General features: G+C 51.1%; 1 protein-coding gene across 1 annotated transcript; it reads left to right on the top strand.

Moving 5' to 3' along the window:
• Positions 1-11,632: 11,632 nt before the first annotated feature.
• GPHA2 (glycoprotein hormone subunit alpha 2) lies at positions 11,633-13,118 on the top strand. The gene is made up of 3 exons (XM_032799652.1): positions 11,633-11,675; positions 12,194-12,378; positions 13,017-13,118. Exons 1-3 carry the CDS (start codon positions 11,633-11,635, stop codon positions 13,116-13,118), a joined length of 330 nt encoding a protein of 109 aa, XP_032655543.1.
• The last annotated feature ends 4,999 nt before the right edge of the window (positions 13,119-18,117 follow it).

The raw sequence follows: 18,117 nt of genomic DNA, 5'->3' as shown, positions 1-18,117 counted from the left end.
TATTGCTTGGTTTCCTTTGTACTCACACTTGATAGTAGAATATTAGAAAGAAGATTGGAGTTAGCAGAAAAGCTGTTTCAATCCATAGCCGGGAGAAACAAAAGACCCCGAGTTCCTTTCCCTCCCAGACTTTAAAAAAAATCCAGTTCTGTGATTGGTCCTCTGGTCAGGTGCTTGATTCCCCCCTGTGCACCCCTTACAGGTAAAAGAAAATTAACCCTTACCTATCTACTTATGACAGAGGGACAAAGGGAATTGTTTCTCATTGTGGCAACACACATCCCACAATGGCTGCTGGGCTGGGGATGGGACACCAGAAGAGGAGAAAGTTCCCCCATTCTCAGGTTCACGAGTGGAAGGTGGGACAGCTCCCTCTGCCTGTCTCAGAGCAGGGGGATGCTGGGAGCAGGCAGTGTTGATCTGGGGCATGACCCTGGCTGGTCCCCAGCATGCGCCTCTTCCTGCTCCAGAGCCCCAGCATGGAGCTTGGGGGGGGGGCAGGACCCTCACTCCTTGTCCCTCTGCCTAGGCAGCACTGGGTCCAGCCCCAACATGCTGATCCAGGCCAAAGCACTATTGACCCAGGCCTGGGGCCCTATGTAACCAAGCCCCGCGCAAGAGGGGTTTGTGATGTCACTGGCCCCCTGGGATGGCTGAGCCCCCTGCCAGGGCACTCTGCGGCACTCTGGCAGCATGTGGGCAGGCCTGAGCTGAGCATGGCCCACAGCAGCTGGCTCCTGTGGCTCTTCCTATGCTGCGTGGCAGGGCAGGCCGCCCCAGGGGAGCAGAGGGAGCCCGTAGCTGAGGCTGTGGGCTACGGGAGGACACGGCCTATGCCCAATCTGCAGGACCAGCTCGTGGCACTGGGGCAGAGGGCTGTGCTGTGGCTGGTGAGCATTGTGGGGCTGTATGGCCTGACCAGCCTGCTGGACGACTTTCCTGACAAGCAGAAGAATGAGGTGAGGGCCCAACAGGCAGGCTTAGCTCAGTCCCATCCAGCATCGTAATGTCTACAGGCCCCATCAGAGATCTGGCTCCATTATGGTGTGCACATTATTAGTAAGACTATGGCATAGCCTGGGGGCCCCAACCACTGTCTTGCCCTGTTATGATATGTGTATTACTGGTAGTATTAATTCACATCTTGTCTTCGACTCTAAGTCCTTTGGGGCCTGTGTCACGAAGTCCCCGGGCGATGCTCTGGAACTGCTCCCCACAAAGCTAGTCAGGACTTTGGGGAGCCTCCTCTCCCTTGGAGCTGACTGTCTTCAGGCAAGAAGCTCACATGGCTTCACCTTCCTGGTTCTGGCCTTGGAGCATTCAGCATATGCCCCTCCATGCACTTCCCACGGCAAGTCCGTCCAGGCGGGGTCCTGGGGAAGCCAGAGGGTCCTGCACCCCCCCACACTTTGCAGTCAGACGTGACTCTTAGCCAGCCAGTAAAACAGAGGTTTATTAGATGACAGGAACACAGTCTAAAACAGAGCTTGTAGGTACAGAGAACAGGACCCCTCAGCCGGGTCAAACTGAGCTACCCACAGAGTAGTCAGAGGAAACATTAAGAACATTCCCACTTCATCACATCTTGCACTATGAGGGCCTGGCTGGGCTCCTAGGCAGTACAACAATACATACAAGAAATAGTAATCTAGGGATGGGAATAATAGATACTAAGGAAACATCTTCCCACCTATAATACACTATTACCCTGTGGAACTCATTGCCACAAGATACTGTTGAAGCAGTTTCAGAGTTCCTAAAAAGGATCGAATACTTATAGGGATAAGGCCAAGGTACTGAGTTATAACAGTGAGAACTGAATACAATAAAATAAGGGTTTCAAAGGGGTTGGAGCCCCCTGCTTTAAGACATAATCAATGTCTTACAAGGTAGGAGGTAGAAGACTAGATTTTAAGGCGAGAAGGGACCATTGGATCTAGTCTGATCTCCTGTATATCACAGGCCAGAGAATTTCACCCAGTTACCTCTGTATTGAGCCCAATCTTTGGTAATCTTCTCCCTTTTAAGCCTTATCTGAAACGTCAGTGTTTCCAAAAGTCATCAGATTTAATAATAATTCCTAGCTCTTCTACAGTGCTTTTCATCAGCAGGTCTCAGTGTTTAACAAACGAGGTCAGTATTACTATCCCCATTTTACTGATGGGGAAACTGAGGCATAGGGGGCAGTGACTTGCATGGGATCACCCAGCAGGCCAGAGGTTGAGCCAGGATTAGAAGCCAGTTCTCCCATGTCCCAGACCAGTGCTCAAGCCACGAGGACGCACTGAAAAAGAAGCACGGGGGATTTTTTTTTTGCCTTCTTGGTTTACTAGCTTAATGTGTTACGGGTTTGCTCTGCAGTGATGACAGCTAGAAACTTGCTCTTTAAAATACAAAACAAATGAAAGCTGCGATTCCCAGCGGCACACACACACTGGGGCTTGACGGAAAAACAGGAAATCTTGTAAGAGTAAAATTGCAATCATTGGCATCCCTGCAAAGTAACTTTCTCACCAGTAGAGAGAGCTCCTGGGCTCACACTAATGCTGCCTGTTTCACTGCAGGACGATGGCTCTCCAGACTACTGTAACCCTTCCCACCGGGGCTCCTCCCTTGACTTGTCTCTGAAATGCCTGGATCAAGCAGAGCAGGACTTGGTGAAGCTGCTGGTTGAGCTGTGGAGGTGCAGAGATGCTCTGGGCTGGCTCCCAGAGGGGACACATGGGAAGAAGCTCAGGGACGGCTACCCCAACAAGAAAGAGGTGGTGATCTATGAAGTGGCGGAGTGCTCCGACTAGGCAGAGCCTGGATCCACACGGGCCGAGAGCGCTGCAGGAATAAAGGGTTCCAGAAGTATAGTCTCCCCCGCAACTCTCACTCTTCATTTAGAGCCAAGGGTCAGTACAAAGATAAGACATCAACCTAGGGAGATGCACTAACCTCTGGAGTGTACATCTTCCCAGAGGTGGGACTAGAACCCAACAGTCCTGCCTCCCAGCTAGCTCTGCACTACCCCCTAGAGAGACCCCACTCTCCTCCTAGAGCTGGGACTAGAACCCCAGGATCCTGACTCCCACACCTCTGTACTATCTACCGTCCTTTCCAAAGCTAGGAAATAGAACCCAAGAGTCCTGGTTCCCAGCCCTGCCTGTCCCCTCCCCCAAGCTCTGGGTGGTCAGTGCCCTTTAAGGGTTACAGCAGCTAGGCAGGGTGCCCGTACTCCTGGGTTCCAGTCCCAGCTCTGGGAAGCAGAGTTCTATACTGGTTAGAGCAAGGGGGGCTGGGAGCCATACCCGAGGGGCCATCACAACTAAATCTCTGATTTGGAGTCTTAGCTGTGGCCCGCCAGAAACTAATGAGGAGAGGGGATCTCAGATGGGAGTGACTCCAAGGCAGGGCTGAGCCATCCCGAACGATGCTGTCTCTCCTCCCCAGCCTAGTCAAGGCTAAATCCTGCTGCAATTTCCAATGGTCTCTGCATTTGTGTTGGGTGAAGCCACTCCAGATTGACAGCAGAAGCAGAATCTGTGCCAGGCCCTGGAGAATTCACTAGCACTTAATGCTAGCTGGGCAGGGCAGGGGCCTGTGACTTGTCAGTACCATAGAGCCCCACTCCTGGTGGGTGGAGGAGCCAAGGGGCCACTGCACAGGCTTTCTGGGGCCCTAAGGTATTTGAGCTACAACCTTCCAGCCAGTGAGACCAGCCTTACGTGAGGTCCTCTCTGACCTTAGGCCCAAAGCACTTTTCACATTGAGGGTCAGGGGCTGTATTTCCAGAGCACCTGACACCTCTCCAGCGCATCAGAGCATGACTCTATTGATTTGCACCTGAGTCCCACCAGGTGAGAGGAGAACTGGGCCTGGTAGGGCATCCACCAACCACTGTACTTAGCAGTGAGTCAGTGGCAAGGTTAGGAATAGAACCCAGGAGTCCTGACTCCCTCCCACTTCCCCCTGCTCTAGCCACTAAACCACATCCCCTTTCCAGAGCCAGGAACAGAACCAGGAGTCCTGGCTGCCTGCCCCTACCTCTGCTCCCTTCTCTAGCCACCAGACACTCCCTTGTCCCCCCCGCCACCGCCGTTAGACTGCTCTCAATGAGATCAGAATCCAGCCCTGCAGCTATTTGGAGACAAGTCACCCTAGCTACAGCTTTTATGATGGAAAAATAAAGCCAGCCCCAAACTCTGACCAGTCCCTCACTGATTCTTTAATCTAAGCCCCCTGCTCAACATTTCCCAGTTAACTCATTTTCCTTCCCCCTACGTGCACAGACAGATACTTGCAGGAACAAGACTCAGCTCGAAGGGCCTTTGTCTTTCAACACAGGCAGCTACTGAGCTAATATCAGCTTCCTCCAGACTGTCATTGAGGCAAGGCGGCTGCCTGCCTGCTCATGTCCCCCTCCCTGCTCTGAGGGGGTCAGCAGTAGGGCACTTCCATATGGGAGCACCCCAGCAGCACAGCTGGCCCCACCGTATAACATCAGATGTGCTCTATTCTGATCTCAGCTCTTCCAGGATGATGCAGAATCACCCAGTGGGGTCAGGGCTGGATTCTGATCTCAGCTCCTCCAAGATCAATTTGGAGTCACTCCCAAATGCATCGGGGTCAGGGCCTGATTCTGATCTCAGTTACACTATGTACATTCAGTCACCCTCACTGGCTTCAGTGGAGGCAGAGCAGATTCTGCCTTGGTATTAACCTAGTCTGCTGCTTACCCAGCAAATAAAAGGCAGCCCCACCCTCGATCCAAGCTTCCTCACTGCTTCCCTGGACTCTGGGGTGTTCCAACCCAGAACAGAACTTGGCTGCTTGGATCTTCCTTTCCTGCAAACCACAATCCACTTCTCTTACTACAAACTTCCCAAGACCTCCCCTTTAAAAACCACACCCCACAGATGCAACATAGAGCAATTGACCAAACAAAGAGCAAGGATGGGTCAGTTGTTAGGGCCCCTCACCTGCGTCATGGATCAACCAGGGTTCGATTCCCTTGTTCTGTTCCCTGTGTGATCTTGGGCAAACTAGCCTCAGTTTCCCCCTCTCTAGTGCCCTGCCTCACAGGGGTGTGGGGGGATAAATCCATTCAAGACCAGCAGGTGCCTAGACACTACAGCAGCAGTTCTCAAACTTGTGTACTGGTGACCCCTTTACATAGCATGCCACTGAGTGCAGCCCTCCCTTAAAGATATAAAAAAGTGTTTTTAATTTATAACACCATTATAAATGCTGGAGGCAACGCAGGGTTTGGGGTGGAGGCTGACAGCTTGCGACCCCCCCTGCCCCGTAATAACCTCATGACCCCCTGAGGGGTCCCGACCCCCACTTTGGGAACTCCTGCACTACAGTGATTGGGGGAATGTGCAGATGAGTACATAGGAAAGACAAAAAAGCAAAGGGATATTGACATGTGCTTGGCTCCTTGAATGGACTAAAGATGAGCAGGCAGTTGGTATTTCCACAGACTGAGAGTAATACAGAAATAGCCCCATTAAATATGTGTTGTAACGACTCTTTTTGCATGATCATTTCCCATAAGTTTGATGAGGCCCTGGGACCGGTGCATGCACACGCACGCATCTATGGCTTTGCTTAGAGAACAAATTGTAAGCTCAGAGATGCTAAAGACAGCTTGATATAGGACATAGTTACTTTTCTGCAGCGATCTTGTGCTTTCTTCCCTGGAACCAAGGGCCAAATCCTGATCTCTGCCAAAGTAGAATCTGGCCAGTGCCAGATGTGACCCACGCTGCACTTGGAAATAGCTGATGGAGGATTTGCTTACTGCGCTGCAAACCAGCTGGTAAGGGCGAGATTTTTCCAAAGACCCCAGGGCAAGGTTTCTGAGGGCTCAGCATCCACAACTGGGCTTGTAGCAAAGCAAACTTCTGGAAATGAGGCCCAATTGGGGGTCCTGAGCCCTTGGGAAACATAAGCAAAGAACAGCTCAAAGTGAGGAGCTGTTTACAGGCCGGAACGGTGAGGCAGGACTGTGGTGTCAGAGGTGTCTCATCTGAAATTCGACATGAAGCCACGGCCCTTGTTGGCTTCAGAGATCCCGTGGCACTTCCCCCAGCCAGGGCATGAACCTTGGCTGCCCAACCCAGCTCCAGTATTTTGCCTCCTTAACTAACCCTTCGTTGTTTCAAAATCCTTAATTTCCTCCCCTAAACTCTTGCCTGTCAAACAGCTGCCCTGCCCAAAGACGGATGGATTGAGCTGAAACGCACGAGCAGAAGTGCCGCTAGCCGATGATCTCCTCACAAAGATCCCAACTCAGTCACGCCAGCTTTTCAAAGCCTTCTTTATCCAGGGAAGTCTGACAGCTCAGCCCTTCTGGCCAAATTCCACTTTCTTTACGCAGCATTAAACTTTCTGATCCAATCCTCCATTTAGAAAAAGCTTGGCCCCAAAACTCAATCCAACAATGGCAGGTTTATACATTGAACTTAATCCAATGCCTAAAATATGTCTGGGTGATATAAATAGTTGCTGGTAAAGAACTGGAGCTTTCTCTCTGTTCTCTTCCAACATGTTAAGTCACAATCCCCTTTAGTTTAATTCAGCTCTCCTGGAATTAAAGATTTAATTGGCTTGGAGGGGAGAGGTGTTAAGAGCCCTCAGTGCTTTAGGGCTGTGCAGAGCTGTGCTAATCGAGTTAGCGTCTGGTTTAGTGACCCCACCAGTATAGAGGCCAGGGGGAATCACATTCTCCAAAGACGCTTATGCCCCATTTTCAAAATGACTCCTCAGAGGCCAAGTCACTTTTGAAAATGGGGCATAGGCAGTTTGGAAAAATTTGATCTTTAAGATTTTAAAAGTCAGGATCCTAAATCCATAGACCCCTAGATAAAGACAGGCCAGTGCTACTCTTACAGCAGGAAGGATGGTCTTGTAGCTAAGGGACTGGACTAAGCCACAGGTAGGCTGGGTTTGATCCTTGTCTCTGCTACTAACTCCTTGGGCAAGTCACTTGCCTGCTCTGTGCCTCAGTTTTCACCTAAAAAGCAAGGCTAATTCGCTGCCTTTTATCTGTGTAGACTGTGACCTCTCTGGGGCAGGGATGGTCTCTCACTGGCTGCCTACCTGGCACAAAGGAAGGCCCGATCTTGGGCAGGGGTGTGTACGGCACCCAGCACAATGGGCCCCCCCCAGTCTGTGCAGTGTCTGGCCCAAGGGGATGTCCTGATCCTGGCCAGAGTCTCTAACAGTCTTGCCCTACCATGCATAGCAAATAAAAACGCCAAACAAAACCACTCCAGTTGTTGCTTTGGTTTGAAAAAGAATCTTTAAAACAAATCCCCTCTCCCCGAGATCTGCCCCACCCGCATTGGTCAACTTCAGCCATTTCCAGCCTTGGTTCAATTGTCTGTCACCCCCACAGCTGGATTGAACCTCCTCCAGAGCAGACACAGGGATTCCTTTGTTCTATAGTAGCAGCTTTGTTCGTTTGGGAAGGATCCCCCCTTCCTTGCCCCGCCTGGGTGGCAGGTTTTCATTCAGCTTTCAGAAGCAAGATCAAACCTGTCAGTAAAGATTAGGCAAAAGCAGCTGTTTTCCTAGACGATAAGGCCAGAAGGGACCACTGGGATCATCTGGTCTGATCTCCCGTACAGCACAGGCCACAAGACATTCCTGCATTAACTCCTGTGTGAACCAGAGCAGACCTGCTAGAAATACCAACAATTTTTAAATCAAGATTGGATGGGATGGAGAATCCACAACGCTGCCTTTGGGAGGTGGTGAATTCCCCCTCACTGTTAAACATTTGTGCCCTGCTTCCAGTCTGAATTTGCCTAGCTTTATCTTCCAGCCACTTGATCTTGCTACAGCTTTGTCAGTTGGAATCCATTGCTCTGAGAACTGACTCACCATTTCACCTTCCCCAGCTTTGTGCCTCAGTTTCCCCATCATTAATGTGACCTACCCCAGAGCAGATCCAGAAAGGTTAATTCTTGTTTCTAGGGTACTCAAGGAGGAAGTGACGTCACAAGGGCTGCAGCAGAGCCAGGAATAAACCCAGGTGGCCCCAGTTCCAGCCGAGCACACTAGCCATTGTACAACACTGTCTCCTTGCCCATGCTTTTCCTAGAAGGTGCCAGGTTCTCTGCACAGCTGGCACCATCCCGTATCCAGCCAGAGACAGCTATGATGGATGGAGAAGAGCAGGGATTTTGAAGGTTAAGGTATGGGGCTGGGGCTCAGGAGATCTAGGTTCTGGCTCTGCCATAGACTCCCTGGGTGACCTTGAATTTCTCTGGGCCTCAGTTTCCCCACCTGGAACATGAGGATGATAATTCTTCTTTTATCTTATTTATTTAGACTATAATTATTCCTTTAATCACAGAGGGGAAACTGAGGCCCAAAGAGGGGTGGTCACCCACCCGAGGTCACCCAGTAAGTCTATTGCAGAGCTGGGTTCTAGGAGCCAGTGATTAATTAATACACCCAGGCACTCCGACGAGCCACTGGACAAGGACAAGCCATTGTTCTTCGCTGGGCTGCCAGTGGAGCCAGAGCTGTGACCTGGAGTGACCCTGCACCAGTCTGTAGAAACTGTTATTAGCAAGAAATGGACACATTTTGCAAAGGCAATGCAATTATCTCCCTATTGCACCGGTAGTCGGATGTGCGCCAGGGCGTCTGGCAGGGGCCTTACTGTGCTCCTGAGCTGGAAGGCTGCCTGCAGGAAGACATCATTGCAGAAGCACAGTTTGCTTGGTCTGAGGGGGCGCTTGCCATTCATTAGTTCTTTGGATCACAGCATCTGGTACATCAGATGAGATGCAAGACCCACGTCCTCAACACTCATTAAAAGTCCCCTGGCTTGGTGCTGTTAAATAGCTGCTGCAGCTCACTGGTGGGTGTATAAGTCTCCCCCCCCCCCATGCATCTCATTGGGAGGTAAAATGGGGTGTATACATAGTTTGCACTGTGCTCGGAGATCTGTTGGAATGGAAGATGCTGTCAAATATAAGATCCATCAACTGCTACAGTTGTGTGATATTGAATCCAAAACAGCAAGCAATAAAGCACATTGTAGCCCTGCCTCTGGGGACATAGAGGGGTCAGACTTTGGGGACTGCCTAGACCACGCCACTAAATCCACTTCAGACATGTCATTTCAGGAGGATCAAAACAAGACGTACTAACTAGCAACACCCCTGGTGTCTCTAGACAGAATGCACAGCTGTGCTGGCTAGAGCTCCAGGCCTTTCCTTCTACAAGGGCAGGCCTGGAGTTCCCAGATAATCCCCATTGGCTGTTAGCAATATAGGGCTTATGACACATGCTTGAGTCTTTTCAATTCCATCCAGCAGAGGACAGTGGCACTCTCTGTCATGCACATGTGCACACACTCTCTACACTAACAAACTATTTGTTGCGCTGCCCCCGAATTGATGGCTCTAAGGGGAAGGGAGTTAATTGTAACCCCACAAGTGGTCTATTTTTACCCAGCTCCAAAGCCCCTTTTAAGCTGGCGCTAAGCAGGGCTTGGCCTAAGAAGCTGATGGAAGTTGATGGGGTGGGATCTCTGAAAAAGCAAGTGGCTCTGGAAATCCAGAAAGCAATTTATGTGTCTTAGCTGGAAGGGCTGGTGGAGGCGGGGCAGAGGGTGGAGATGGGACAAGTAAGAGACCCGAAGGGGCAGGCTGAGGTGTGGAGATGCAAATACCTGAGCTAGATATACACCTGGGAGGGCTTGCAGCAGGATACCATGACTCGGGAGCTGCCCAACAGGACCCCGGTGCGAGAGAGCGGCTAACACCCTCCGCTACGGACTTCCTGCCAGCCACACACAGATGGTAGGATACACTCCTGGCTGGGGGGAATTGAAGGGGGCATAACAGCTGGGGTCTGAGCTGCACTGAAGGCAGAGCAGGTTCCCAGGTCCTTTCAGCAGGAGGAGCTTGTAGGTGAAGAGAGAATAGTCGTCAGAGGGAATCACCCCAGGCTCACAAGCTTGCGCTAGCCAACTTCCCTCCCAGAGCTGGGACTAGACCCCAGGATGCCCAGCCCACTGCTCTAACCACTAGACCCCTCTCCCAGAGTTAGTGGTAGAACCTAGGAGTCCTGACACCCAGTCCCTGCATACTAATTAATGCCCCTTTGATCTCTGCTCTTTTGATTCAGAGGAGAAGCTGAGTTGAAAGAACTTGCTATAGCAAAAAGGAAAATCTCTTTTACTGTATTTGCTGTTCCAGTTTTACTCCAGGTAGAACTGTACAAGGCTGGAATGCCAGGAGGTGGGCACAAGCAAACAACATGTGCTTTAAAAGGGCTAAACAGATTACTTGATGAGGGACTCTATCCTGGGAAGCTGCGGCCTTGAAAAAGATTTTGGGGGGTGGAGGATCAGCTGATTGGCAGCTCCCAGTGTGATGCTGTGGCCAAAAGGGCTAATGTGATACTTGGATTCATAGAGTGAGGAATCTTGAATAGAAGTAGAGAGGTTAGTTTGTCTCTCTAGTTGGCACCAGCGTGGACAGAACACCTGGTCCCATTCTGGCGTCCACAGTTCACGAAGGATGTGGATAAAGTGCAGAGGGTTTAGAGAAGAGCCACAAGAAGGATTAAAGGGTTAGAAAACCTGGGTGACAGTGATAGACTCCAGGAGCTCAATCTATCTAGCTCAGGGGTAGGCAACCTATGGCACGTGTGCTGAAGGCGACATGTGAGCTGATTTTCAGTGGCACTCACACTGCCCAGGCTCTGGCTATCAGTCCGAGGGGCTCTGCATTTTAATTTAATTTTAAAAGAAGCTTCTTAAACATTTTAAAAACCTTATTTACTTTACATACAACAATAGTTTAGTTATATATTATAGACTTATAGAAAGAGACCTTCTAAAAACATTAAAAATGCATTACTGGCACGTGAAACCTTAAATCTGAGTGAATAAATGAAGACTTGGCACAGCATTTCTGAAAGGGTGCTGACCCTGATCTAACTTATCAAAGAGAGGTGAAAGGGTGATCTGATCACAGTCTAGCAGTACCGACATGGGAACAAATATTGAATAATGGGCTCCTGAGTTCTAGCAGGGAAAGAGTTGAAATAAGGCACACATTTTCAATGCTGAGGATAATATAACTATTGGAACAACTCTCCAGGCCAGTGGTGGATTTTCTTCATGACCATTTTAAATCAGTTTGGTGTTTTCTAAGAGATCTGCTCTAGGAATGATTTTGGAGAGTTCTCTGGCTGTGCTCTACAAGGGTCAGACAGATGATCACAATGTCCCTTCTAGCCTTGGAATCTATGAACCTGTGTGTGTGGGGAGGGAGATAGGGACCGCCCAGACTCTGAAGCTTGGTCTATGGCCTTTGTTCTCAGCACATCCCAGTCTCTTCTGTTCCCAAAGGCTAGAGCCTTCCACTCAAGAAGAATCCCATAAGCAGTATAGGAGCTCGGACACACAGCTCAGGTTCAGATTCCAGCCAGGCAGAGGATGGCTGTGCACACATGCATGCAGTGCACACACTATTCTAATCAGAGCAGCCCCTTCGCTCCCATTCCTGCTGCCCTGGCTCTGTACGCCTGAGTCTGTGCCATTCCGTTGCAGAGCCCATGTACTATGCCATCTCCGTGCTGCCATCATCCCTGCTGCTGATCCTGACGGCTTCCCATGCTGGAGTACAAGGTCATCGGGCCTGGCTGCCATCTGCACCGTAAGGAAGAGGAGGGGGGAAATGGAGCAGTGCAGGGCTGAAGACAGCACTGGGAGCCAGATCTCCGTAACTCTGGTCTGATGCTGACCCCCTCTCTGGGGACTGCATTTTACAGTCTGGGAAACTGATGCACAGCAAGGGGAAATGACTTTGCCCTGAGGTCAGCATAGTCTGTGACAGAACCAGAATAGACAGGAGTCCAGCTCCTAGCCCTCTGCTCTAACCACTAAGTTCCTCCCCCACGCCCCGACCCCCACCCCCACCCCCCGTTGACTTCTGCACACCTGTACTTTACAGGGATGCTCATGGCTGTAAATCCACTTGAGTGTTCAGTGCAGGGGATGGGTCTTTTGGATCCTAAAGTCGCCAGTTCGAATCCGAAGCAAGTAGGGTCCTTCCCGCTCCGTGGCTCTGGTGTGGAATGAGTTAGCTGGCTCTCAGCCCAGCCCCTAGCTCATCAACACAGAGGTTGAGGACTGGCTGGACCATGAAGACTGAACTCCCCCTTCTCCCCACAGCATTTGATGTAACCATCAAAAGCGACCACCGTGGGACCTGCCGTGGGACCCATGTGGTCCAGGCCTGTGTGGGCTACTGTGAATCCAGCGCCTTCCCCTCCAAGTACTCCGTCCTGCTGGCCAGCAGCTTCAAACACAACGTCACCTCTGTGTCCCAGTGCTGCACCATCAGCAAGATGCAGAAGGTGAGTGGGGCTGGGGGATATGCCCTAGATCCTGCCTAACAATGTGGGCCCAAGTCTGGTATGAGTCTTCCCACAAACTCAGCCAGATTGGGGCACATGGGACTCCTGGGTGCATGCAAGAGCTGGGATGATCAATAGAAGCAAGAGAGAGGGGGATCCTTTAGCGGACACACAGGTATTGAGGAATCCAGTAGCTCCCCAATGATTCCTCAGGTCTCAGAGACAGCAGTTGGGATTGAAGCACATAGCGGAAAGCTGGATGGACACAGCAGGGCTGATTCTCAGTTACTTTGAGGATTTGGTGCACGCTACAGCCACATGAGTGATGTGACTGGCACAGGTGCAGCGCACCCTGGTTCGGCACAGTGCTCACGAGAGGGGATCTTCAGCGTTGGCTGGAATCTCAGAGCTACTCTGTGGCCCTTTCAGAATCCATCCCTGCCAGCCAGCATGGAGTTAAAAGGGCTCTACTCCTAGGAAGGGGCATGGCCAGAATGCACCATTCACTGGCTATTCTCTGCCCCCAAGGGATCATGGGAAGTGGCACCTGCTCTAACTTGCACCAGGGCCTGGAATTCAGGGAGGGCATAGGGGGTTGGCGCCAGTCCCTCTCTCAACCTCCCATCCCCCTGCCACAGATCAAAGTCCGCCTGCATTGCGGGGCCATCCACCGTGAAGAGATAGAGATCTTCACCGCCAAGAGCTGCCAGTGCGACATGTGCCGTCTCTCCCGATACTGACTGGGCCAGTGAAGTCCTCTCCTGTGACACCCACAGGCTGGGCTTGTCTAGAACTGTGCATGTTAAGGTGTCAGCAGGGGCTACTGCCTTCCATACCAAGCTTGCTTTGCCCCCATGAGGGGGCACCACAGCTGTTCCCAGCTTTACCAAGAGCTTCAATTTGCCAGAGTCTGCTGCTGTGGGTTTGTCTTTGCAAACAGATACCATTAGCAGACAACCCCCAACTGGACAAACCACAGAGCCAGGCTCCCCAACCCAAGCAGGGCTGTAAATGAGGTGCTGCCTGTAGGCTGGGCCTAGTCAGAAAAATTCATGGGCTCCTTTCCCTCTGCTGTGCTGCCAAGAAGCCAATACCTGATCTCAGGTTAATGTACCTGGCTAGAGCATAAAATATGTTCCTTCCTGACCGACCCCTAGAGAAGAGTTCAGCTTATGCCTTGGACCCTGAGAGTTGATTGTCACTCTCAGGAAAGATCCCTGCAAGGACATGCCTGAATCCTGACCCCATAACAAAAGGAACCCTTTAAGGCCCCTTTATTTACCAAGCAGAGCATCCTAGTACCGAACCTGACCTATGGAAGGGAAGTACATCCCCATTGCTTATTTTTATATGGGAGTGCCAGAGGCAGTGCTAAAGACATAGCTCCACCCTGCACACATCTCACCTCACCCACACCAGCTGGAGCTGGAATAGCTACCAGAGGCTGTAGTGGGGTAGCCAGAGGGCTGTGTTTTATACGCAGGCGATATGGGATCTAGTTGTTCTGATCTGCTGTGTGACTATGCGCACGTTCTTTCTTCTTACTGTGCTTTGGTTTCTTCTCCCGTTATTTGCCTATTTAGACTGTGAGCTCTTTAAGGCCAGAACTCTCTTTCACTATGTCTGTGCACTGCGCGGCCTGTTGGGGGCCCTGATCTTGGTCAAGGTCTCTAGCTGTGACTCTAATATGAATAATAATGCTATATGGGGGCTAAGGCTACCTGTGCTTCCACTTTCTCACTGAGTGCTACAGTATGTGAGCTATTAAAATAAATGATCTTGTTGAAGAAACTTTAGCTTGCCCAGCAGTTTCTGTGCCAGGCTGCTTAAAGGTGTCAGTCCCAGCTGCTAAAATTAAGCAGCACTTTAAAAAAATCCCAGTCATCTTGGATCTCCTACAGTCCTGATGGCCAGGAGTTCTGCTGGCTGCAAGAAGCAGCATCTCTCCTTAGTTCTCACTTCATAGGTGTTCAATCCTTAGATGGTTCTATCCCTGATTCTGGGAGGGGAGTGGGGTCTAGTGGGTCAGAGCAAGTGAAGCGGGAAGCCAGAACTCATGGGTTCTATTATAGTCTCAACATGTGACTGTTGTCACTCAGTGCCTCAGTTTCCCCCTCTTTAAAACAGGGATAGCAACCTTCACTGCACTGGTGGACAGGTTAACACCATCAAAGGAGGGAAGGGGACTCTGGGCTGGGGTGGCCCCTTGGTCTTCTCCTGTTTATAGCCTCTTGCTGAGCTGATGTCCTGGACCCACAGTCTGGCTGTGCAAAGGGCCCCATCTCACAGCCAGGTGTGGAGATGGTTCAGAAGTCTGATCTGTAGCCCCCACCCCACTCTCAATGGGCTCACGCCATTGTATTCCCAAGCCAGGAACCACTTGACCTTTACAGCAAACTCCCCTCTGCACACATGGTGGGGGTGAGGGCATGGGGGTGTGGCAGAGGGGAAGTAAACATGGGAGCAGGGACAGGGGGCAGAGACCTGTGTGGGGCTGATTTCTGTGTCAAGGAACCAGACTCCAGCTAGAAACTTTATTCGGATTAGAGTACACTGGTGGGAGGATAGAAGGAGACCTGCCCCCCCAAGGCTCTGTTGCACCCACTCACCCCTGGCTGCTATCAATCCAGGCCACTCCTGCAGAGGCAGCAATAAGCCACAATGGGCATGATTGATGGAGGTCGCAGGCCAGGGAGGGCTGGCAGGTGCTGCCCTGCTGGGGCATCCAGGCTAGGAAGGATTCAAAGCCTTCAGTGCTGGTCCATAGTAGGGGACCTGCTGCCTCACTGGTCCGTAGAGGGCAGGTGCTCTTGCTGACTGGTAGACAGACACACTTGCAGGCGCAACTCATTGGCTGCCCAGTGGAGAAGGCAACATCCCCTCTGGAAGCCTGCTGGCCAATTAGAAGTGGTCTGCCTGCTGAAGATGTATTTGTGGCTTGAATCTCAATACCATGCCTCCATTTTCCCAGCATCTGCCAGGGCAGAGTTCCACAGGTACCCCACCTCTGCTGCCCCAGCATCCTCCTGGAGGGGGCATCCTAATGGCATCACCCCTGAGCCAAGGCACTGGCTGAGGGTTCAGTTCACTGATTCCCCTCCCCCTCATAGCACATGGGTGAAAATTCTCCCCTCTCCTCTCTCCCCCCACCCCCGCGCAGCCAGCATTAGTGCCTGCAGGAAGACATGCAATGGGTTGATGCTGGGGTAGATGTTCCAGTAGCAGCTAGAGGTGCAGAGCTGCTGAGAGGGTTCCCTGTGGGGCAGCCACAGGATGGGGTTCTTCAGCCTCTTCCATACAACTGCCTGGGGAGTGATGTATTTAATGCAAGGATCCCTGCCCTTGGATGGGGGTGGGGGAAGAGCAAAAGGGACTGAGTTAGCAGCAGAACATATAAATCAGCACTTCCCAAAGTTTTGCTGGCAGAAGTGCATTTTAACAAAGTATTTCCTGCCAGGACCCCAGCCTGCATGGAGGGCACCATTTTGAAGAGCAAAAGAGTTATTATCCACACAGTGACCAAGACCGTGCACCCCCCGTTCATGCCAGGTCATGCTGCATAGAGGCAGCCATTTTGCTCTACAAAAATGGCAGACTCTGCAGTGTGATTTCATCCATATGGAGCAGGTAAGGTCACACTGTGTGGAGACTACCAGACTATAGAGCAAAATGGCATCCTCCCTGCGTCATGACCACTCACACATGGGTCACATTGTGCAGAGCTAAATAGCATCCTTTGTCTACTAGTGACTGCCCCAACCCGCTGTGCTGATTGCATGACTATGGGTACGTCTACACTACGGGATTATTCCGATTTTACATAAACCAGTTTTATAAAACAGATTGTATAAAGTCGAGTGCACGTGGCCACACTAAACACATTAATTCGGCGGTGTGTGTCCATGGTCCGAGGCTTGCGTCGATTTCCGGAGCGTTGCACTGTGGGTAGCTATTCTGTAGCTATCCCATAGTTCCCGCAGTCTCCCCTTGCCCTAGAAATTTCTGGGTGAAGACCCAGTGGCTGAGTGGGGCAAAAAATCATTGGTCACGGTAGTTCTGGGTAAATGTTTGTCGAGTCATTTCCTTCCTCCGGGAAGAAGCAACGGCAGACATCCTTCGCGCCCCTTTTTCCCTGATGCCCTGGGCACGACGCCATACGTAACGGCACCATCGAGCCCGGTCAGCTTTTTTTTTTACAGTCACCCTAATGGACTGGATGCTCCTGTGGAACAGACGGCGATACCCAGCACTACACAGCAGCATTCATTGCTTTTGCTATGATAGCAAAGAGATAGGTTATCGTTCTCTGTACTCGTCTGCTGCTATCCATGGGGGTGCCCTGGGACTGAGATTCAGCTGGGGAGTGCAAAAGCAAAACTTGGGAATGATCTTCCTGAAGTTCAATTCCTCCTTTTGGTTTCTAAAATAGAGAGTCCTGCTAAATATGGGGCAAGTGTGACTAGATGAGCCAGTAAGTGAATCAGAAGAGCACAGTGCTCTGTGTCCAGATCCCTACAGAAATGATGAGCTACATGCCCATTCATGGGGGGTGCCCGCTCGCAACAACCCACCCGTTGCTCTCCCTCCTCCCCAACTTGCCTGGGTAGTGGGCAGTGTTCCCCCATTTTGTGTCTGAAGTTATAAAGAATGCAAGGAATAAGAACAGAGACTTGTGTGAGATAAAAAAGGAGGGGGGCAGGCAGCCCCTGGGCTATTGACAGTCCAGGCAGGCACATTATAAAAGCGGGGGTGGGGGAGAGCGAGCCCAGCATGCCTGCATGCTCAAACTGGCAGTCCAGGCAGTACACAGATTTTTCTTTAAACTACAGGGAAAAGGGAGGGGGCGCTGATGCAACTCAGCCCAGTGCTATGATGAAGACGGTTAACAGCCTTCTGTAAGCCATCTACTGGCAATGACCGGAGTCATTCGTTATTTTACTCTAGGCACACCGGCCCAGCCTAATCTTGAGGGCAGAGCCAGGCGCACTCACGGGCTGCACGGTGATCGATGATATCATTACATATTGTACTTCATCACACCGGGAGGGGAGAAGACTGCATATGCTCTCACCTGGCTGCAGCATACGCGTTCCTGCCAGCAGCATTCAAGTAGATATAGGGTCGACATTGAAAAGAAGTCAAGAACAATATTGATTGCCACTTTTCTTTCTTTCATGTCGGGGGGAAGTAAATTGACAAGCTATTCCCTGAACCATGCCGGACAAATGTGTTTGACCCTACAGGCATAGGGAGCTCAGCCAAGAATGCAATACTTTTTGGAGACTGCTGTGGACTGGGGATAGCTGGAGTCCTCAGTACCCCCCTCCCTCCTCCCTCCTCCATGAACCATTGAGTCTCTGGCTTCCATACGCTTGTCACACAGCACTTGCTGTGGACATCTGCATAATCTAGCCTGGAGATTTTTTTCAAATGCTGTGGCATTTCGTCTTCTGTAACGGAGCTCTGATAGAACAGATTCGTCTCCCCATACAGAGATCAGATCCAGTACCTCCCATATGGTCCACGCTGGAGCTCTTTTTGGATTTGGGACTGCATGGCCACCCGTGCTGATCAGAGCTCCGCATTGGGCAAACAGGAAATGCAATTCAAAAGTTTGCGGGGCTTTTCCTGTTTACCTGGCCACTGCATCCAAGTTCGGATTGCTGTCCAGAGCAGTCACAGTGAAGCACTGTGGGATACCATCCGGAGGCCAATACCGTCGATTTGCGGCCACACTAA

This window comes from Chelonoidis abingdonii, chromosome 17, assembly GCF_003597395.2.
Source record: "Chelonoidis abingdonii isolate Lonesome George chromosome 17, CheloAbing_2.0, whole genome shotgun sequence".
Lineage (NCBI taxonomy): Eukaryota > Metazoa > Chordata > Testudines > Testudinidae > Chelonoidis > Chelonoidis abingdonii.
This window is presented reverse-complemented; position numbering and strand designations above follow the sequence as displayed.

What these genes read in the sequence shown, in the direction of transcription:
- GPHA2 (XM_032799652.1), top strand. Translation starts at nt 11,633, where the DNA reads ATGCTGGAGTACAAGGTCATCGGGCCTGGCTGCCATCTGCACC. An exon ending in GCCTGGCTGCCATCTGCACC is followed by an intron (nt 11,676 to 12,193) that starts GTAAGGAAGAGG and finishes TTCTCCCCACAG; the next exon opens with CATTTGATGTAACCATCAAA. An exon ending in CCATCAGCAAGATGCAGAAG is followed by an intron (nt 12,379 to 13,016) that starts GTGAGTGGGGCT and finishes CCCCTGCCACAG; the next exon opens with ATCAAAGTCCGCCTGCATTG.